This window comes from Pituophis catenifer, unplaced genomic scaffold (assembly GCF_029215685.1).
Source record: "Pituophis catenifer annectens isolate HBS135680 unplaced genomic scaffold, rPitCat1.0.hap2 SCAF_6, whole genome shotgun sequence".
In the NCBI taxonomy this organism is placed as follows: domain Eukaryota; kingdom Metazoa; phylum Chordata; class Lepidosauria; order Squamata; family Colubridae; genus Pituophis; species Pituophis catenifer.
Genome location: NW_027256886.1, coordinates 94283857 through 94307640, shown reverse-complemented (window position 1 = coordinate 94307640; position 23784 = coordinate 94283857). Strand labels below are relative to the sequence as shown.

Genomic DNA, 23784 nt, shown 5'->3' with positions numbered 1-23784 from the left:
AAGGGATATTATGTAAGAACAAAGTAGCAATGTATGTTAAATAGCAATTATATTGGTTGTTATGGAAATAATATGTATGGGTATGTTAAGACCAGGATGGTCACACTGGGTCCAATGTTTTTAATGTTTATTAAATAAAAAACTTTTTAAAAAAAAGAATAAAGAAAAATGAGAGCCGGACAGCTGTGAGGAAAGAAGAAATATTTATTCCTAAATGCAAGGAGTTTGATTTTAGGGGCGGCTGCAATGAAATGGGGTACAGCAGCAGAATTTTATAGGGGAGTTTGTCCTGGTGTGTGTGTGTGTGTGTGTGTGTGTGTGTGTGTGTGTGTGTGTAGGTATGTTTATTTTTGTGAACATGAAGTTCTGCTGGGAGACCTAATTTAATTAACTCTATTTGTGTTTACAGACCTTATCCTTTGATATGTAGATTAGGTCTGGGAAACTTATTTTGAGGAAGTTGCTATTTTTACTTGATTAATTTAGCTTAGCTTAACCCTGTCAGCTTGACTGTCAATGATCTAATGGTGACACTGATTCTCAGGTAGATTTGATTAACGTTTTAAGGAAAGATGGAAAAAGCAGGAAGAATAAAATATATTTTGATAAAAAACTTCTCACACACCAAAGAGCCCGCTTTCCTGAATCTACAGAGTATTGTAAAATCAGGAGAGAGGGAATGGGAGGGGGAAAAAGCACACCTGAGGTTAAGGTTTTATAGGTTGACATGTTAATTCTCGTACCTGGACTCTTAGCAACATGGAAAGCTCTACAGGGATAAGACCTATTGAGTTGGTGTTAAGGGGCAGTAATCCTGAAGAGTGAAGGGAACTGGCAAATACCACCTCTGGCTGGCCCCAGAGTGGTGGGAATGGAGATTTTGCAATATCCTTCCCCTGGAGTGGGGAGGGAATGGGGATTTTGCAGTATCCTTCCCTTGCCACGCCCACCAAGCCACGCCCACAGAACCAGTAGTAAAAATTTTTGGATTTCACCACTGCCTTGACGGCCTACTTCACTTGACATGCAACTGGAAGTCAGGAAAACAATAAGTAGAATTGCAGCTTGTTCTGACCGAGGCTTCCCCAGCAGCACGAAGCTGAGTCCTCGTCCTGATAAACCCCTTTTATTTAATTGACAGTGTATTCCACTCCAGCAAAGCCTTTCTTCTCCCACAGTCTTTCAAAATAGTTCACAATTACCGACCTTTATCAGGCTTGGAGAGTGGCCAGGCCAATATCTTTCAGATTCCACACTGTAACCGACAATACTTGGCAAGAATGCAGGAACAGATCTTCACCCAAATGAACTAATTGTCTCCTGCAAACTCCCCTCCCCTTCGCTCCTCTTTATTCCCTATGGGAGGGGCCTTTCACCATCCATCTGTGGCTTTACTCCTGAGTCGACCCTTGTTCTTTAGTTGTTCCCTTCTCCTGGCAGCTCTGCACATGCGCACATCGGGAACAGGCTCCAGCTGTTCTTCTGCCCCACTGATGTCCGACTCCGAAGGCAGCTGACAACTGTCAGATGGCCCTGGCCCCATCTCTGCCTCCAACACAGAGCCCTCATCAGAGCTTTCCCCAGACTCCAGGACTGGCCCATGTTCCTCCCCAACCTCCTCACTGTCCGAATCTGCTGCCAGATCCGCTGGCAGCTGGTGGGCCACAACACAGCTCCAGGTAGGTTAAATTCCCTGAGCTGCAAATTTTGCAGAACACATAACGGATCTGGAGGAATCCCAACTTTTTAAAGTAACATTCACTCATGCCGGTATTTCATAATTACCCGTATTCTAACTCTGGCCGATTCCACTCCGGCTGGCTGCCCTGCGATAGACACCTGTAGAAATGCAAGGACCAAAAGTTAAATTCTAATAACAGCAGGAGCAGGCAGAATAGTGAATCCTTGACAGAATATCAATGCATTGCCGAGATCTCTTGGAATTCGAGTTTCTTACTCTCAAAGTCACCCTGGGGTCATCCACGGGAGCAGAGGGTAAAGGAGAATGGAAGATGGTAGACATATTCACAAAAGACTTAAGCCTACTGCATCTCAGTTGGGCACAGAAGCAAAAATCATCTGAATATCTGGGTCTCGTTTGTACGCCCTGTCTACACACACCTGAGAAGTTGTGGCCTCTTGAGCACTTCAACTTTGCCCTAGCATTTAGAACTGCTATGGAAATTAAAAACAAATTTTGAGATTTTTTGCTCTGCACAATTTACAGGAAACAGAGTTTCTTATATTCATCAGAGAGAGAAAAGGCTGTGCAACCAAAACTAATCACATTTATTACACATTTTGATGGACATGGCGTTACTTACTTACTTACTTACTTACTTATTTATTAGTTCGATTTATATGCCGCCCTTCTCCGGAGACTCAGGGCTGCTTACAATGCATTAAGCAAAAGCCTTCATACTTTTGTATATACCTGCTTAGTAGGGCTTTTTTGCCCCCCCCCCCCAAGCGGTGTTCTATTTTATACAAAGTCAGCTTATTGCTCCCACAATCCAGGTCCTCATTTTACCTACCTCGGAAGGATGGAAGGCTGAGTCAACCTTGAGCCTGGTGAGATTTGAACTTGCAGAAATTGCAGGCAGCTGGCAACTAAGTGCTACTTTAACAGCAGTTTAGTCCGCTGCGCCACCAAGGCTCATGTACTTATGATGCTCACAGAGTTATTGTGCACAGAATGACAAGGAGAGTTGAAGCAAGGACAAAATAAAGACAGCGATTTGACAAAACCACACAATGAATGAAACACAATTGGGTTTCAAGAACCTTTTAAAAGTATACCGCTGTGTCCTGATAAAAGGACAGGGGTAATGCAAAATTGACAACTTATCTGAGTGCACAAAGATGAGGACAAAGACACCCAGGATAAGCATCTAGTGCTCCTCAAGGCTTAATTTCAATAAGAAAATCTCCAAAGATGGTTTTTTTTTTTTTTTGGGAAAAGAGCTTTTCTTAGGAAAAACATGCAATTTTGCACGTATACAGTAGTGGCCAAAATTGTGGAAACCTTTTGGGAAAAGTGTATTTTCTAAAATTAGCTAATAACACCACCTTTTTTTGCAGTAGTACCATAAAATTAGATATCAATGGAAAGATAATTTAATCAAGAACATAATGGAATAACTTTTATGAAGGATTGGCTATTAGAATAGCAGTTACAGTAGAAAGAAGAAAAGTGAAACACATGGAAAAAACAGGATATACCAAAATGATCACCATAGAAAAAATGAGATATACAAAAATTATCACCATGTCAGTTACTGTAATAGTTAGTTGAGTAACCTTTAGCATGAATTACGACCTTACAACGTCTTCCCATGGAATGAACCAAGTCTTTTAGTTCTGCAGCTGTTATCATGTGAAACCAAGATTGAATGAGGGCTTCTATTAACTGGGTTTTATTGCTGGGTTGCTTCTGACTAACCAGTTTCTTTAGTCGGCTCCATAGATTTTCCATTGGGTCTGGGCTATTCCCAGGCCATTCCAGCAGTGGAATAGGATTATCTTGAAACTCCAAAAAAAAAAAGAAAAAGAAAAGAAAAGTGGTGTTATTAGCCATCAAACCTCAAAAATACACTTTTCCCAAAAGGTTTCCACAATTTGGCCACTACTGTACAATATACTGCCTCTTGCTCCGCTTCCTACTCCTTCTCCACCAAACGCAAAAGAAACAAAGTGTGAAAGCGATACCCTCCTAAGAGACGTGGGCTAAATGCTTTTCCACAAAAAGTCCTAGGAGACAATTCCGTCTTCATCAGACTTGGTGTTCAAGAGAAGTCTCGGGGTTCAAGAGAAGCTCAGAGAATACCTACTTGATTGCTTTTTTCCGCTTGGTTGTTTCGATTAGAATCTGGAAAATGGATGTGGCAGCCTGTTTCTTCCATCACTTTTTTAATATTATTCCCTCCTTTGCCAATGACGTGAGAATGCTCAGTGTGAGATACGTCCATCTTCAGGGTGACTCGATTGCTCTGGAATCAAAATCAGGTTATTTTTTATTTCACTCTCCCGGGAGAGAATACATTTCATCTTTATGAAGCCTTGGTTTCCAATCTAAACCCATTTTCTCTGGTGAGATTTCATCTGGTCCATTTCAAATCACCTTTCCTGAGTTAGAAAAGGTTACGTTTTTTTTAAAACTAAAAATGGAAATATTTTGTACAAACTAAAAGGAACATTTTTATTGTGGCCATGCTCTCTATCTCAGCCATCCACAATATTTCCATCTTGGCATGCACGCCCGTCATTCCTGCAAATGGACCTCTGTGTAGGAACACAAGTGTCCTCTCCTCACGCAAGTGGAGCTTCACATGCACTTGCTTGCTCACCCCTCGCGCAAGTGGGGCTTGGTTGCTCATGCGGCCTGGCTTGAAACAGGCTGCGGCCTGGTAGTGGGCCCAGGGCCCGGGGGTTGAGGACTCCTTCTCTATCTCAAATGTGCAAGCAAAAATCTCTGTGGTACTAAATTCATAGATAGTGTGTGCTTTTAAATAGTAATGACTATAGGTAAAGGTAAAGGTTCCCCTCGCATATACGTGCTAGTCATTCCCGACTCTAGGGGGCGGTGCTCATCTCCATTTCAAAGCCGAAGACGTCTGAAGACGTCTCCGTGGTCATGTGGCCGGCATGAACGGCACGGAACGCTGTTAGCTTCCCACCAAAGGTGGTCCCTATTTTTCTATTTGCATTTTTTACCTGCTTTCGAACTGCTAGGTTGGCAGAAGCTGGGACAAGTAACGGGAGCTCACCCCATTACGCGGCACTAGGGATTTGAACTGCTGAACTGCCGACCTTTCGATCGACAAGCTCAGCATCTTAGCTCGTGAGCTACCACGTCCCCTAGTAATGACTATATTTAATTCTAAAGTAATAGTCTTTTTTAAAAAAAAAACAAAAAGTCTGTCGTTAAAAATCCAGTCTAGAAATGATTGGTCAGCATCAGAATCATTTATAGTTTCATCCCTCATGAAATTTCAATGCACATCCAGCATAGAAATTATCCAAAAACAAGTTGAGAAAATCATTTTCTATCCTTGAAAAAAAGTGTTTTTAAATGTTTTAGTGCGCCAGTCTTTATTCATCTGGGGCTGGCCCAAAAACTTTGTCACTTTCCAACAGTTCTCTTAAGATCATGCATGTTTAAAAAACAACCATTTTTAGCCTGGTTTTTACAAAAGTATCTTGCACCGAAACTCAGCAAGACTTTCAGTTTGCTGTTATGTGAAAACTGTAATTATTATTATTTTTTTCTGAGATGGGAAGGTAAGCAGGAAAGCTCTCCTAAAATCTGTTCACAAGTATAGGGGCTTTGGGCCCATTTGGGAAGTTTGGTGTCTGATGAGTAATCAGAGGAGGGTTTAACTGGATGCCCCACTATTTCTGAAAACAGAATCAAGAGTCAAACAACCAACCCGTGAAAATATCCTTGTCCCAAATATAGGTGACTTTTTCAAGGTTTAGATACAAAATTTGGGGGGGACAAAAAGTTCAGTCTGGACTGCAAACTTCTTTATTTGGGCTACATATTTTACTTGTTATGAGCAGGTCAGGATGCTTGACTACATCTGGTGCCCAAAACCTAAGTGGAAACAACACTGAATAGTTGTAGCAAAGGATGTAAATCACCAAAAATACATCAAACTCCTTACATTAACAGATCTTTAACAGATTAACAGAGTTGGAAGGGACCTTGTAGGTTATCTAGTCCAACCCCCACAAGCAGACCCTACACCATTTCTGGCAATCCAGTGTCTTCTTGAAACCTTCCAGTGATGAAGCTCCCACAACTTCCGAAGGCAACTTCTGTTCCATGGGTTGATTGTTCTCACTGTCAGAAAATTTCTCCTTATTTCCAGGTTGAATCTCTCCTTGGTCAGTTTCCATCCATGATTCCTTGTCTGGCCTTCGGGTGCTTTAGAAAATAGCTTGACTCCCTCCTCTCTGTGGTAGCCCCTCAAATATTGGAAGACTGCTATCATGTCTTCCCTGGTCCTTCTCTTCACTCGACTAGCCATGCCCAGTTCCTGTAACCATTCATCGTATGGTTTAGCCTCCAGTCCCTTAATCATCCTGGTTGCTCTTCTCTGCACTCTTTCTACAGTCTCAACATCTTTTTTACAGTGTGGTGACCAAAACTGGATGCAGGTTTCTAGGTGTGGCCTTACTAAGGCTTTATAGAGTGGTATTAGTACCTCATTAAATGTCTTTCTGGTTGGATACTGCTTTGAAATGTGTCCACATGGCAGAACTGGCTAGATTTGAGTTTTACATAAATCACGATTACTCACAGAATTGTGGATGGTGGTAGATGATTGTTTATTTTTGAAATCTCAAGGAACCGACTATGGAAAAATCCATATCAAATTGTTTATCACTTCTAGTAAGAAAATTTGCCCTTGTGAGATAGAAATATCACCATTTCTCTATTCTTGTGAACACTCAAGTAATATATATATATATATCCTAAAACCTAGAATTCTAGCCTAAAAATGAGTAGTTAAATTTTCAACTTACTTTTGTATCCAAGACAGACATGATCTTTTCCTTAGCTTCTTTAACATTCTCCCTTTTTCCAGAGACTTTAATGTGAGGATCTTAAAAGAAAAAGAATAATTACTTTGTACCAAGGCTAAATATCTTAACGAGTCTGTCACCCAATCTTTCTAATACAAGCAGGCATCCTGCCTTCTGCTTTTCATACATATTCTATTAGGTAGGTTATACAACCAACGGCACAAGAGGGACAGTGTATATTTCCTGGAGAAACCCTCAAAGCTTCATCATGAATTAATTTATGGCAGACACATTAACTTCCAAAAGTCTGAGATGGAGTAGAGAACCTGTCGGTCCGTTAAAAAAAAATTCCATTTCAGTGAAAACAGGTTCTGGGCTATATATTAACCCTGCTGGAATGTAATACATTTTACTGCTGAACATACCAAGTTCTACATGTAATCACAGAAATGTGAAATTTATTTTCTTTCACCAGAGTAAATGCCCAGTCAGGTTTCAAATAGCCATCATCATCATCATCACCACCATCATTGCCTACATCAGGGGTGTCAAACTTGATTTCATTATGGGCCACATCAGGGTTGTGTTGGACCTCGGGGGGGGGTGCGTGGGTGGGTGGGGAGCGTGGCCAGCTCGATGTCACTCCTGTCGGGGCGCCTGTGGTGGCCAAGTGCTAAGGCAGGACTTCCCTCAGACCCTCCCTCACTCTCATTATAATCTCCTTCCTTCCTTCCTTCCATCCATCCATCCATCCATCCATCCATCCATCCATGGTGCACAGTGTTTAGAATGCAGACCCAGATTTTTGGGGGCAAAAGGCTGACTCTGTAAACTGCTTAGAGAGGGCTGTAAAGCACTGTGAAGTGGTATATAAGTCTAAAGGCTATTGCTGTTGCTGTTGCCCTTCCTTCCTTCCTTCCTTCCTTCCTTCCTTCCTTCCTTCCTTCCTTCGTTCCCTCCCTCCCTCCCTCTTCCTTCCCCTCTTTCCTTATTTTTTCTTCCTTGCTCTCTTCCCATCTTTCCTTCTTTTTCTTTGTCTTTCCTCTTTCCCTTTCTCCTTTCCTGTCCCTTCTTGGATGCTCAAATGCAAAAGAGGAAACATTTCTTCTTTTGCTTTGTTTTTAGTTTGTTTTGATAGCCTTCTGCCAGAGAAAACAGAGCTCGGGGGGCACGTGCGCCCCTGGTTTTGGCTGCAAAAGCCTTCTGCCAGCGAAAACGGGGCCTGGGAGATGCACCACGAGCTGGTCCTTTGCCGTTTCCAGGGTGGGCCCCGGGCCAGATCTAAGCAGGATCTGACCCCTGAGCCTTGAGTTTGACACCTCTGGCCTACATGGACAAATCCATGCACTTCTCTCGGCGACACTTTCTGACACCGCTTGCCTTTTGCCTTCTCTTTCCTAGGGCTCAGAGTGTGTGACCAGCCCAAGGTCACCCAGATGGCTTGATGCCTAAGAGGTACTGCAACTCCCCATCTCCCGATTTCTAGCCAGGTGCCTTTAGCAACTGTGCCAAACTGACTCTCAAATCATTCTCAGACAGATTTATTTGTCCCCATATTTATGAACAGCCTGCCTGTCCCCATGTAATATTTCTGACAGAAAAATAAGTCTGACTGGGCATTTTATGAAAAATATTTTTCTTTGCTGAATGACAAAGATGGAAAGAAATCTATATAGGCCAGGGGTCTCCAACCTTGGCAACTTTAAGACTTGTGGACTTCAACTAGCAAAGCTGACTGAGGAATTCTGGGAGTTGAAGTCCACAAGTCTTAAAGCTGCCAAGGTTGGAGATCCCTGATATAGGTAATCCTCAATTTACAATGGTCCATTTACTGACCATTCCAAAGTTACAGCGGCACTGAAAAAAGTGACTTATGACCATTTTTCACCCTTGCAACCATTGAGGCATCCTCAGAGTCAGGTGATCAAAATTTGGATGCTTGGCACCTGACTCATATTTATGACGGTTGCAGCGTCCCAGAGTCACGTGATCACTTTTTGCAACCTTCGGACAAAGAAAGTCAATGGAAAAGCCAGATTCACTTAACAGCCGTGTTACTAAGTTAGCAACCGCAGTAAAGGGGGGCAAAATTCACTTCACAAATATCTTGCTTAGCAACAGAAATTTAGGGCTTAATTGTGGTCATAAGTCTAGGACTACCTGTACTCCTGATGCTACAGAACAGATGCCAGGTAAGTGCTCTTCATAGACGGTTGAAATATTTTCTAAAAATGAAAAGGTGAGGCAGTATGTTTCTATGGACTTAAATTTCAAGGACTGAATTAAAAAGTTATATTAATATCATACGGGATATGCTGAATGGGCGTTTTTTTCCTGATCAGATCCATACAGATGCAGGAACTTTCCTCAACTGAGATGCCAACTCTCTAAATGCCAACTCAATCAAGGACTTATGTTCCCTTCCAGTGACCAACCCTGCCCTCTCTGTTTGTAACAAGGATGTCAAACTTGGATTCGGCCCACGGGGTGCTTAGATCTGGCTTGTGGAGCCAACCTGGAAATAGCAAAGGACCGGCCCATGGTGCCTCTGCTAGCAAAAACGGGGTGTGGGGGGCTGCATGCGTTCCCCCACACCCTGTTTTGTGTGGGGGGATGCACGCAGAGTGCTGCAGGAGGCTGTCCAGGCCAAAAATGGGGTGGGGGGGCCTGCGCACAGAGTCCCCGTACCCCATTTTGGCCAGCAGAGTACTGCAGGAGGTGTCCGTCCCATCTGCTGTCTGTACCCTCTCCCCCCACTCCTCCCCGGCTGGCCCACAGAGGACAACTACAATGCTGATCTGGCCCTCAACGAAATACAGTTTTACACCCCTGGGTTGTAATCTTAATGAGTACCGTATTTTCCGGTGTATAAGATGACTTTTTAACACATGAAAATCTTCTCAAAAGTCGGGAGTCATTTTATACGCCGGGTGTCATTCTCCTGTAACCAGGCAGACCAGCCCGAAAGGCTCTGACGAGCCAAGCTCTGACCATCCCAGCTGAGTTGCCTGCTAATCGGTAGCAAAAATCCCCCCCCTCCAGCTTGCTTACCTTAGCTGCTAGTCGCAATGCTTGCCTTGCTTCGCTTGCCTGCAATCCACTGCATCAGCAAGCAACTGAATCTCCCTGCCTGCAATCAAGCAGGCAGAGAGTTGAGGACTTCAACTCCCAGAATTCCTCAGCTAGCAAAACAAAGCTGGCTGAGGAATTCTGGGAGTTGAAGTCTACAAGTCTTAAAGTTGCCAAGGTGGAGACCCCTGTTCTATTGGGTAAGTTTTTCCCCCTTTGGGAGCTTTAAAAAAAAAAAAGTTAATTGGGGTTTTTTTTAGTTGTTCTTTTTTTAGACCTAGTCATTTAAAGTTTAGGAAGTTTTAAATTTAGCTGCTTTCATATAAAAATAAAAAATAAAAATAAAATAATATTTATGCAGCTTTCTGAGATTTAATGTGTTTCTGTAGTGTTTCACTCTAACTACACAAACACACAAAATCTCACAAAGCTGTATGTGGAATTTTGTGTGTGTAAAGTGTGAAAGTTGGGTTTTTGGGCTTTTTGTGGCTGTGTGAGGTTCCTGCTTGTTGCAGAGGCCATTTTGGGTCTGGCACAGCTGCTTTTACATTGTGGGTGAGCCAGTTGTGTTGTGTTGTGTGTGTGTAAAGTGTAAAAGTTGTTTTTTTGGGCTTTTTGTGGCTGTGTGAGGTTCCTGCTTGTTGCAGGGGCCATTTTGGGTCTAGCTCAGCTGCTTTTACATTGTGGGTGAGCCAGTTGTGTTGTGTTGTGTTTTGTAGGTTAAAAAAGGGACTTGCCCGGCACCTGTTCTCTATTGTTTCTTATCTTCCTCCTATCATCATCAGTTCCAGTTTGGTTGACAGCTTAGAAAACAAACAGCATGGCAGCTCCCATGGGTTTATTGCCTTATCCTTCCTTTCAGCTTTAGAGTGAATTAGGAAAAGTTTAATCCAATTGCACTGTTTTATGTTTACATGTTTGATGACAAACAGCCTTATGTTTATAAGTGACAGTTTTCCTGCTAAGTACCTGCATGTCATAAGCATTTGAATTAAAATTACCATATTGAAATCAAATCTGATGTTTTTTTAATTTTTATTTGGTGTGTGTTGGAAGAGGGGTAGTCTTATACGGCGAGTATAGCCCAAACCCTATATTTTAACAGGAAAAGTCGGGGGGTCGTCTTATATGCCAGAAAATACAGTATATCTTGTTTGGCATGTTTTCAAACTTTCTTTGTATTGACTGCTTAGTGACACAAACAATGTAGCCTACACTGGAGTCCTGCTCAATAGGGCAGCTTTGCTGGCTGGGGAATTCTGGGAATTGAAGTCTGACAGGCTTAAAATTGCCAAGGTTGGAGACCCCTGCAATAGAGTAATGGGATTGAAGGGCTCCAGTAGTTTATCTTCTTATGGCCTGGTTTTTGTCTCGCTCTGTGGATGTGGCACTGAAATCTTTCGTAACTAGAAACCAGGATGGACAGAGCACCATCTGCTGTTGTTACACATCATCAGCAAGTAGCTGGATGATTTTTGTACAGCCAGCTCATTTCTGTAAAGGAGAACAAGCTTTGCACCCACAGGGCTGCCCATGATGCAGTGCATTTTGACACACGGCATCGTTGCAACAGACTGGAGCCTCTTCTGCTTGTGTTCCAGGCAAGATCTCAAGAGCTTCACAACTAGCTTCTGACGCTAGACCCTCATCTCAGTGCAACGTGGCGTCCTTGAAATTATGAAATCATACAATACACCCGCACAATTTTTTTTCTCTATGTCATGCAGAGGGCGATCTGAATCTCTCCAACGAGAGTTGAAAGGATTGCTAGAAAAACAGAAGTCCTGGCTGGAGGGGAAAAAGAGACGCTCAAACCATCTTGTGTTTTCTTTGGCTGTGATTCAGTATGTTATGGGATTCCAGGCAATGGTGGCTTATTAAATAAACCAGGCAAAGCTTCACGTAGTGACCAAAATGACCACCTATCAGAGGTTCTTTCTCAGTATATTTTCCACACTGAACAGAGGCTGCATTGGGCTGCTTTAAATGCTGTAATTCTACAGAATTAGTGTTACGAATAGAGTTCGACCCGCCATAATTAGTAGCAGGATCAAGAGGAAAATAGGCTAATGACACAAAGACGCCTATCAGACCTTTAGCAAGATTTGAAAACAAAAGGAGAATGGAGATCTTCTCCTTTGGAAGATCAGCCAAAAAAAGTCCAGATAGCTCACAAAAAGTATCTTTTCTTTTTATGTACACTGAGAGCCTATGCACCAAAGATAAATTCCTTGTGTGTCCAATCACACTTGGCCAATAAAAAATTCTATTCTATTCTATTCAAAAAATCATACAATCCGAAGGCTGGAAGGGACTTTGGTCTTCTAGTCCAGCGGTCACCAATTGGTGGTCTGTGGACCACTGGTGGTCCATGAGAAAATTTTGGTGGTCTGCAGAAAAATTATCTGCATTTTTTAATATTGCACTAAATCAGGGGTCTTCAAACTATGCCCCCTGGGCCAGATACGTGCAGTGAACATTTGTGTTGCTGCAAAGAGTCTCCCTCTTTGGGGTCTTTTTTTGTGGGTTGGAGGGGGGCAGAAATTCCGACTTGGGGTCTGCTTCAGCCTCCTGGTGTGGGGCTTTGGCCAAAGGCTGGTGGGAAGCGCCGCTGGTGGCAAGGAGCCAGAGGGCCTCGTTCCAGTGGGAGTGCATCATGGCCTGGAACTGGCTGACCATCTCAACCCTCTGAGCCTCCAGGCGCCGGTACCTGGCCTTGCACTCCTGCAGGTCATTCCTCTGCTTGGAAAGCCTATGCTCCTAGTCCTCAGTGAGGTGCTTCTACTGAGCCTCCTTCTCGGTCAGATCCAATTTGAACTGAGCCAGCTGTTTTGCCAACTCTTTCTCATGGTGGCTGCTTAGCTCCAACAACTGCTTCCTGTTGGGGCCCTAAGGAGCCCAGGTGGGGAGGCGAGGAGTGGCTGGCAGGGGAGGGGTGAGTAGAGGCCGTCGAAGCACCCCTCAATGTGAGTGACATCGAGTTGGCCACCCCCACCCAGTCATATGACCACCTAGCCATGCCCACCCAGCCGGTCATTAGGCAGATCATATTACTGGTCTCTGGGATTTAAAATTATGAATTTAGTGATCCCTGAGGTCCAAAAGTTTGGGGACCCCTGTTCTAGTCCATCCTCCTGCCCAAGGCAGGAATGCTTATTGCATTCCGGACAAGGATTTGTATACACTGCTCCTTTCTCAACCAGATAATTGAGTTACCTGCCTGGTATTCCATTTTTTCTCTAGGAAACTGAAATAATGTTAAATGAAACCGTTTTGGGACAGACCGGTCAGAATTAAACTGAAACCTCCTTTCAAATTTCAAGGAAAATTTGTGCTCTGAATTGCAATGATCTTCTTACAGTACTTATACCATCCTCTCAGAAAAGTCATTTTTACCATGATTTGGTAAAAAAATTTTTTTTCCTGATAGATGGAAATAAAAATGATTACTATGTGAGCATTCTGTGCTGCCAAATGTAAAAAGACTCTTTTTTGTAGCACGATGAATGAAAAATATACTGAGCTGTATTTTATTTTAAACTGTTTGTATTTTGTATTTTAAATTGTTTACTCCATTACGCTAAGAGCAAATTTTGCTGTAGTAAATCGAGCGAAACCAATCCAGCTAAGTGCACTCACAACTTGCTTATTTTGCCCATACAGACCAAGGGTGGAAAGCAGATGGTCTCTAAACTCTTCATGTTACAAACACAGTGGATCACTGTGGTTAAGAAAGTCGGAGAAAACTAGAATGCTAAAAATGTAGTAGAGTGGTGCAGCTGACAGAAGTTAAGTGGTTTAAAAATTAAAGGCACAGTGGGGGGGGGGAGGCATGACACAGCTCTTGGCTCCAAATTCCGTCACTTGCAACTACTTCTCATGGAAGATCAGACACAAATTCATCAGGGAACTATTAAATGCCAATCACTGTCTCGGGAAAGTGAATTTGGATCCCATAAAGCAAGCCAAACATCTCAGAGCAGCTAATAACACTAGAGACAAGTGCAAGTGGAAAAACAATGATGCATTCTAAAATCGTGATGCATCAGAAACTTCCCTACATCAATGAAGGTACAGAAGATCAAGGAGAAGAAAAAGGGATGCAAGATTTTAACTGATTTAACTTGCTAAATCCCATTTTCCCTAGAGCTGGACTGAAGGATCTAGGACTCCCCAAATGTTGATCTGCAGCTCCGAGCACAACTTACATTAAGCTGTTTGAGCTGAGGACTCTCATCTTCTTAAAAATTTCCAGTGTTGGAGCATTCACAATAAGTTGTTCCACTTATTAATTGTTCTAACTGTCAGGAAATTTCTCCTTAGTTCTAAGTTGCTTCTCTCCTTGATTAGCTTCCACCCATTGCTTCTTGTCCTGCCCTCAGGTGCTTTGAAGAATAGTTTGACTTTTTCTTCTTTGTGGCAGCCCCTGAGATATTGGAACACTGTCATCATGTCTCCCCTGGTCTTTCTTTTCATTAAACTAGACATACCCAGTTCCTGCAACCGTTCTTCATGTTTTAGCTTCCAGTCCCCTAATCATCTTGGTTGCTCTTCTCTGCACTCTTTCTAGACTCTTTTTTACATCGTGGCGACCAAAACTATAGCTATATATATACTCTCTTTTTTTTTTCTTTCCGCCAATCTTGCTGAAGAAAACTAGATGAGAATCATGTTTGGAAATAACTTATTTTAACAGGCTAAATTATCATTTCAAATTAGGTTTTGATTGAAAACTGTTCTATTCTCCACCCTCCACTCTATCTTTAGTCTTGTGTCATTGCTCTGGTGTTAACCTCATCAAAACTTGTCAATAAGTAGGGCAGAAATTACTGAATTTGTCTTCCTGAATCCAATGAGTGCTTGGCTCATCCTGAATAATTTGCAGTGACCAGAAAGAACTTTAAACTCAGCATTCTGTAAATAATTCGCAACCCAGCCATGAACAAAATGACAAAAAAATGGAACCATCATTACACTTATCATAAGTATACTTTGATGTAAATTTTCTTTAAACTGCAAAACCTCAGAAGGGCAAAAATGCATCTATTATACTAGAGAAACAGAAGAAAACATAAAACTGAACAGATATCTTGGAAAAAACAAGCATTTTGCTCTCTCTCTATCTTTTAATACCGATGACGAAATCCAGTTTCTTTCTTGCAATTCTTCCCAACCGGCAGTTCAGTAATTACAAAACCCCTGCAAATAAATCTTAATCAGATGTACTGAGTAGTAAAGCTGTGTTCTTAGGTGGCATCCTACCAAAAAGCATTTCCATCCGATCCATTAAAATACATAAAAATGAGGAAACATGAAATGACTTTCTTAAAAGATTCCAAGAAAATTCAAAAGTTAACCTGACATAATATATATTTTTTTTTAAATGACATATGGATTCAATGATCGGTAAAACCTGTTGAACAGTTTTTATCTTCACATTCAATGAACATAATTTAAAAAGGAGCCAGGGGGGGAGGAAGACAGTTTGGACTGTTTGAATCCAAATTTGTCTGGACATTCATTCATGTCTCTATTCCTCGCACAAAGACAAACCTCAACGTTCGTGCAGTCCAGCTGTGCAAGAAGAAATGGTAGAACTTCCATCCTGACCTGCTTTCCCCCTCTTGGCTGCTTATGGCTCTAGCTCAGCAGGCTGGGCAGGACAGACACTGTAGTTTCACAGGGACTGGAAAAACTCAGGCTGGGAAGTCTTGGCTTATCACTCTCTCTGAAGGTCTTCCTTTGAAACGAAGGTGGAAATCTGCCTAGCCCTGCCTTGCTCAAAGCAACGGAGTTCCTAAAGGTGCTAAGACCACAGCAGCCAGAGAGAGACAGTGAGAGCGGGAGAGAGACTTATCCTGCCCTTATATATGTCTCTTTGAATAATGGAGTTTACTTTGTATAGCCAGTGTTGGCCAACATTTTCGGTACAGGTGCTGAAACGGGAGTGTGCGAGCGCCAGAAACCGGAAGAGCAGCTCTGGTTGAGCTTCCGGTTTCCAGCGAGCATGTGAGTGCCGGTCACCTGGTCTTCCAGTTTCCGGCACTCCCGTGCGCACAAAGAGCAGCTGGCCGGCTCATGTGTGCGGCGGAACCCGGAAGAGCAACGGATGATGGCTGGCAAGCCCAGAGGGATGGCTCTGTGTGCCACTTCCAGCACTGCCACTTCCACTGGTATAGGCCATCCAAGTTATCTTTCAAGCCAAAAACAGCAATGCAAAAATGAGTCTAAATGAAAAAGGCCTGTGGGGATAAATGGCAAAAGTCAATCCGTATTCTGCTGGTGCCTGTTTGCTCAGAAATAAAATGACGCATGAAATTCCCCCCCTCCCCCCCCAAAAAAGCTGCCACACGTTGTTTATATCGTGCACAGTCTTTAGGCCAGAGACAGTTTTGCTTTTCCTAAACCATCGCCACTACAGAATTTTGTCTCGTGAAATGCCAAATTGAAACCACTTGGCTAGGAGAAAACTACAGACACGACTGTCCCAGAGAAGACCGAGTCGAAAAACTGGACTACACAGGAAGAGGCGGGACTTAAAAGCTTTCAGCAGACCCGTCCCATTGGAGGAAAGGCTATGTCACTCCCCAGGCATGACTGCCGTGCCCGCTGTTAGGAGAATGCGGCACCCTAGCATGTCTTCTGAATGACAGGTTGCAAAGAGGTACACAAACCAACACTGCTAAGGTCTTGTTTTCCCAGGTCAAAATACATCAAGGAACATGGATTTGTTCCTTTGGCGAGATATACTAAGCCATGTATCATTTTGTGGGCCTCTTACTATTGCACCGTTGTGGCTCCTTCAATTTTAAAGACTGCTACTCAATCACTCACAAGGCATACTGTCTTTAGAGTTTGTTCAGCTAAATGCAACAGAATATGAGAGAACAGCACAACGTTCAATAGTCACGCAAGGCCATAAATAGCACTCTCTCTGCAGCTGGAGATGTTGTCCTGCGGCAATGAAGAGTTTACAAGTAGTGTGAGTGGCTTTAATAAAACCTGAGTTTGAAAACATCAGTGAACAAGTACAAGTTATTGAGAAAATAGAAAATGTTGGCTTAATACTGTTACTTTGACAAGAACAAAAACTGCCCTAGTACTATAAAGGGACTTGGAAAATCACTTAAATATGGGTCAGCAGTGTGCGGCGGCAGCCAAAAAAGCTAACACAATCCTTGGTTGTATAAACAGAGGCATAGAATCAAAATCATGTGAAGTATTAGTAACACTTTATAAAATCTTAGTAAGACCACAGCTGGAATACTGCATGGTACCACATTACGAAAAAAAGAAAAGATGTTGAGATTTTGGAAAAAGTGCAGAGAAGAGCAACTAAGATGATTAAAGGCCTGGAGACTAAAACATACGAAGAATGGTTGCAGGATTTGGGTATGTCTAGTTTAATGGACTAATTTAAGGACTAAGGGTGACATGATAGCAGTATTCCAGTATTTGAGGGGATACCACAAAGAAGAGGGGGTCAATTTATTCTCCCAAGCACTGGAAGGCAAGACAAGAAACAATGGATGGAAACTAATCGAGGAGAGAAGCAACCTGGAATTAAGGAGATACTTCCTAACAGTGAGGACAATTAACCAGTGGAACAGCTGGCCTTCAGAAGTTGTGGGTGCTTCATCACTGGAGGTTTTTAAGAAGAGACTGGACAGCCCCTTGTCTGCAATTATCACGTAAAGGGTCTCCTGCTTGAGCAGGAGGTTGGACTAGAACAGGGGAGAGCAATTATGGCTCTTTTACAACCTGTGGACTTCAACTCCCAGAATTCCTGAGACAGCTTGGAGTTGAAGTCCACAGGTTGTAAAAGAGCCACAATTGCCCACCCCTGGACTAGAAGATCTCCAAGGTTCAGTCCATCCCATCCCATTCCATCCCATCTCATCCCATTCCATTCTTTGTAGAAAACACATCTATCTGCTCCAGAATAGTTTCAGTCTAGTTTATGCCAAACTGGGAATCCTCCAGATGTGTGAACAATTCTCAGAATCTTCACTCTGCATGATCCTGGCTAAGAATTCTGGGAGTTGAAGTCCATTTGCCAGAACAGCACCAAGTTTTGGAAAAGCTTTTGTAGTTGGTAACCACTATAGCCTAATCCAGGGGTGTCAAACTCGCGGCCCATGGGCCGGATGCGTCACGTGCTGTCCCTGTCCCTGCCCGGTTTAGGGAAGGGGGGAAAAGTCCCGATACATCACGTGGCACCACCATGACGCCACAAGTTTGACACCCTTGGCCTAATCATTCCAAAAAGAGCTGATGCCGTGAATGTAGCATTACAAGAAGGAGTAAATTTCCTTCACAAAATAGAGCCAATTGCTACATTACCCTTTGAAAAGGAAATCAAAACAGAGTTTGCTACAGTATGTGAGCACAACTCAACACACAGTACCCCTCAACTTATCAACGTTTATTGTACTTTTTTTATGAAGCATTCCATTGGAAACATTCAGTTCTGTTTCTAAAGGTTTTGGCAAATGTTGCAACCAGCTAGCAGCCAAATACCTTAATATACTGTATTTGTTCCAAGAGATTTATTACTTTTTGGCTCAACAAATGTAAGATCCTCCAGTAAATGTGGATGACAACAACGACTGCAGCCATTACGTTAAACTGCCTCAAGGCATAGTGCACGACTTTTTCCATAAACCAATTTATTAGAACTAAACTATTTAGTGCTTGGAGAAACAGAGCAAGTTCTCAAACTTTCCTTTCTGTATCCAGAAGAAAAGTAATAGCATTTTGAGGTTTGCATCAGTGGTGAAATCTAAATTTTTTTTACTACCGGTTCTGTGGGTGTAGCTTGGTGGGCATGGCTTGGTGGGCTGGCAGGGGAAGGATACTGCAAAATCTCCATTCCCACCCCACTCTGGGGCCAGCCAGAGGTGGTATTTGCCGGTTCTCCGAACTACTCAAAATTTCCACAACTGGTTCTCCAGAACCTGTCAGAATTTGCTGGATTTCACCTCTGGTTGGCATGTATTAAAAAAACAATGCTCTTGTAAAAGCAACATTATGGGGGGGGGGTTTAAAGCATGTTTCAAAATGGCTTCTTTAGTTGTATAGGAAAAAAATGGGCCAATTTATTGAAAAATAGAATCATAATTCTTTTTTAGCATTCATAGCTTGGTGATCTCCAATCAGTGTATGCTCAAAAATGAGAATTGCTCTTAATAAGATCCCTTTGGTTTCAACTTGACTCCCAGCTACAACCTGGAAGAAATATGGAATTTTATCAGCAGAGTCACAGAAGTGATTTTTACTGCCTCTTTCCAAATTTTTTTTGATATCTTGCCTACAGCCCTGATGGATATCCCTGATTTTTTAAAAAACCAACCAATACTGGGCTTTGTATATCCAATTGAACAAAGTTAGTTGGGCTTAAGCTTCTCTTTTGGATACTGAAGTTACTAGCTAAACATTTTTGAGGGTTGGGGTTTTTTTTGTTTTTGTTTTGCTACAGCTGTAATATCTTATTACAGGAGAAATCAAGTTCAAAACCATCATTTTTTACTGCTGAATTAGTGATTCCTTCAAATTACAGGCCTAATACATTAATGAACTCCTGTTGTTGAAAACTGCATAGACTTTTTTTAAAAAAATGATTTGTGCAGGAAACTCTAACCACAGAAATTGGCTTAGTGTTTTTAAGAAAACAAATGTTTTAAAGCATTTAATAAAAACAGGCCACTTTGCCTATCTTAAGCTTGGAACATGTTTACTTCAACTTATAGGTTGTAAGGACAGTTTATTTACACATGTGCACACAATTTTTGTATTTTGCGTTTCTCAACTAGAAGAGGATTCACCGAATCATGTTACTCAGTTACTGATCATCCTGAAAGTGAAATTCATATTAATAACAAAAGATTGATTTGCTATTGCCACTGTTTAAATTAATTGTTTGTTGTTGTTGTTTTTTAAAAAAAATCTTGGTTTAAATCATAACAGATGCAAAATTACTTTGCTATATATTGTCAACAGCTTTCTTAATATGAGCCAGCTTATCACAGGGCTGGGAAAAAGAGAGCCAAAACAGACTCACAAGTACACATTTTAAAAACTTGAAGACTTGTGTGCTTTGTTGTTTTAGAAGCCTTAACACACACTTCCTCCCCCCCTTTTTTTTTTCATTTTGAAACTTCCCAACCATGATGCTAGGTAACTGGAATTTTCAGAGCTCTTTTGTGTATCAGCCGAATGATCAGTTTAACGTAAGCAGCCAAGGACAGTCAAGGCATTCTGAAAGTTGACCAACACTTAATTGCAAAGGGCAAAGCTAAATTATTCCATGGTTACGTGTCCACACAAACGTACACTGGGAAGCAAAGATCTGGATGAGCAGTGAGCTAAGTGAATAGGACAGAATTTAATAGGGAGAAATGCCAGCATCAGGATAAGAAAATGGTAACACACAAGTCTAAGGTGATATATAAAAAAGATGTTGAGACACTAGAAAGAGTGCAGAGAAGAGCAACCAAGATGATTAGGGGACTGGAGGCTAAAACATATGAAGAATGGTTACAGGAACTGGGCATGGCCAGTCTAGTGAAGAGGAGGACCAGGGGAGACATGATAGCAGTCTTCCAATATTTGAGGGGCTGCCCCAGAGAAGAGGGGGATCAAGCTATTTTCCAAAGCACCTAAAGACCAGACAAGGAATAATGGTTGGAAACTGAACAAGGAGAGATTCAATAATCTCTCTGGAAATAAGGAGGAATTTTCTGACAGTAAGAGCAATCAACCCATGGAACAGAAGTTGCCTTTGGAAGTTGTGGGAGCTTCATCACTGGAAGCTTTCAAGAAGAGACTGGACTGCCATTTGTCAGAAATGGTGTAGGGTCTCCTGCTTGGGCAGGGGGTTGAACTAGATGACCTACAAGGTCCCTTCCAACTCTGCTAATCTGTAATCTGTATGAGGTAGACCTGGCTTGGCAGTAGGACATCTGAAAGGGATCTGGGATTTCCTTGTCAATGACAACTGCACATGAGCCAGTTATGAGAGATAATTTTTCTATTATGGCCTGGAGTAGTGGATCATCACACTTCGGAACACATTTAGAGCAGGGGTCTCCAACTTTGGCAACTTTAAGACTTGTGGACTTCAACTCTCAGAATTCCTCAGCCAGTTTTGCTTAAAGTTGCCAAGGTTGGAGACTCCTGGTTTAGAGGATATGTCCCACCCAGATGGGAAAGGATCTGAAATCCAAATCCTTTGAGGAACAGTTGAAGAATTTGGGTATGTTAGCCTTCAGAAATGAAGGCTTTGGGGAGATTTCATAGTAGTCTTCAAATATCTTTTAAAATGCCACAGAGAAGCCATGGATTTATTCTCTACTGCACTAGAGGAAGGAACTAAAATCAGTGGGCTAAGGAAGGAGATTCAGAGTAGACATCAGGAAAAAAATTGGAACAACCTGCCACCTGATGAGTCTTCCTCCACTAATGGTTTTCAAATGAAGTTGGATAGCTACCTTTATGGAACGTTATAGCAGATCTTGCACTATCTTAGGGTCTCCTCAACTCTATGATTCCCTGAGATCCATCAAACAGAATAACAGAATGGAAAGGGACCTTGGATGTCTTCTAGTCCAACCCTCCTACTCAGCTAAGAGACCTTATACTATTCTGGACAAATGGCTACCAAAACTCTTCTTGAAAACCTTCAGTGATGGAGCACCCACGAAAGTTGTTCCAGTGGTTGATAGTTCTCACTGTCAGGAAATTTCTCCTTAGTTCTAAGTTGCTTCTTGCCTTGATTTGTTTCCATCCAATGTTTCTTGTCCTACCTTCAGGTGCTTTGGAGAATAGGTCGACCCTGTCTTTGTGGCAGCCTCTTAAATATTGGAACACTGGTATCATGTCCCTCCTAGTCCTTCTCGTCATTAAACTAGACGTACAAACAAGAAACCTGTCTGTCAAATAATACCCATATGTATCTGTATTCAATTTCTTATTAGCACTGAAACACGTAGGACAGAAATGGGATGTGCATTCCTTGCCTAGCCTGCAACTGGCAGAGAGCCTTATGCAGGACCTTGGGGTTGCAACTGAGGCCCAGATGCTTCAGATCAAGATGACAGATGCACAGTCTGCGGCCAGCCTGGGTCTGCAGCTTAATTCGATCATGGAGTCCCTCTGCCTGTCCTCCTCTCCCACGTTCTTGGCAGACCCGAAGCATGAGGTAAGAGCTCTAGAAGAATTTCTTCCACTTCTCTGAGGGAAGAGAAGAAGCTGCCCCTCTGGACAACTTAAAGCTACAGCTCCTGTCAACACAACATGCAAGTGTTCCTCCTTTCTAGCTTTGATACCTAGAATGTTTCCCTGTGGGGTGTTTAATGAGTTTTTACTTCACCCAATACCTGCCAAACATCATCTGTACCATTCAGGAGTTCGACATGCCTGAAATAGTTCTCTTTATATTGCAACAGTGATAAAATGGGGAAGGAAAAAGGAATATTTTGATAGCATTGCACCACGGATTCCAGTCTGTCAAAATGCACATGATAAATTGCATTTATCTTCTGTTTCATAGCGTTCCTAGACTTTGACACCATAATTTGTATCCATCAAGAACCAGGTCTAGAATCCTGCATCATTTCATAAACACACTGAACAAAACATCATACAATATTATTGCTAGTTGCTGACAGAAAGTTCCATTCTTTGCAATGAGGGATTACTTTGCATTCTAAATCAAATATCTAAGATTGTGATTTAAACCACCTTGCATTAAATCTATAAAGGCAACCACAGTAAAGAGATGCCATTCCTGCTCCTTACTGGCTGAGATGGAAATTCATCCCTTAGACACGCCCAGAAACATAAAACCAGATTAAGTTGAATTGTCGGAGCTCTGAGTACATATGATGTGCAACGAAATAGAGTCTTTTAACTTTTCATCAAAACTTTCTAAAAAGATGCTGCAGAAGGCTTCCCCGGAACACCGAAAAGCTTCAAAGCTTCCATTGAGCCCTGCTTCCAAATCTGTGTCTTCCACCTTTCAACCTCAAACCTCAGGAATATTGTAGTTAATAATAGCCTCTCTTGTTTTGCGTGCCTGGTTTATAGTTATTTTTAAAATTGTGACAGTTTTATATGTGTTTATTGGTTCTCAAATTAAATGTTGCATGCCGCCCAGAATTACTTCCTATGGCTATAAAATAGAATAAACATATGCCTTTCTTAGAATATCTTTTAATTTGGTCAAAGGTTTTACCCCAATAATTAATACAACGAAGGACAGGGGTGGCACTGTATTGCAAACAGCAATATCAAATGCACCTCTAAGCCATTTAAAACCACTAATAGAATAAATAATTGACTATAGGGATACCTTTGTTTTCAGTCTTTATCAAGTTCATTCCACACCGATTACACAACAGAAGTGACATTTTAACTAAGCATGTCTGCCCCCACCTCACTTTTTAACATGCCCTGTTGGGCAACACAAATTTGAGCTGTTTTCTGGATTGGCCTTATTGTTAGCAACCCTGAAGTAGCCCAGCATAATCAGCACATCTTGAAGCATTAATAAATAAATGCAAATTTGTCACATTTTTTAATCACACTACATCTTTCGTCAAATAGAAGGCACCGTTTGTATTCTGCAAGCACCATGTGATTCTTAGTGCAGACCTACCACATTACAAAACAAATGTTGAGACTTTGGGAAAAGTGCAGAGAAGAGCAACTAAGATGATTAAAGGCCTAGAGCCGTGATGGCGAACCTATGGCACGCGTGCCTGAAGTGGCACACAGAGCCATTTCTCCTGGCACGCGAGCCATCGCTCGTTGCTCTTCCGGGTTCCGACCCGCCAGCCAGCTGGTCTTCACACACGCAGGAGCACCACAAACTGGAAGAGCAGCTGCTGGTCTTTCGGTTTCTGGTGTGCATGCGTGCACAAAGACCAGTTGGCCAGTACACATACAAGCACCAGAAACTGGAAGATCATCTTCCCGGTGCACACATGTGTACCAGGCAGCTGCTCTTCTGGTTTGCGGCGCATACATGCGCACCAGTCAGCTGTTTTTTGCATGTGCATCAGGAACTGGAAGACCAGGTGGCTGGTGCACATGCATGCACCAGAAACTGGAAGAGCAGCCCCCCTTCACGTGCATGTGCACCGGGCGGCTGCTCTTCTGGTGCACGCACATACATGTACACAC

General features: G+C 42.3%; 1 protein-coding gene across 1 annotated transcript in view; it reads right to left on the bottom strand.

Annotated features, from left to right (window-relative positions):
* Positions 1-23784, bottom strand: part of BICC1 (BicC family RNA binding protein 1) — a 123845-nt gene that overhangs the window by 30651 nt on the left and 69410 nt on the right. The window contains exons 4-6 of the mRNA XM_070945116.1: positions 6532-6611; positions 3831-3989; positions 1786-1839 (exon numbers count right to left, since the gene is read on the bottom strand). Coding sequence (XP_070801217.1) covers positions 1786-1839; positions 3831-3989; positions 6532-6611 — 293 coding nt within the window. The remainder of the gene's footprint in view (positions 1-1785; positions 1840-3830; positions 3990-6531; positions 6612-23784) is intronic.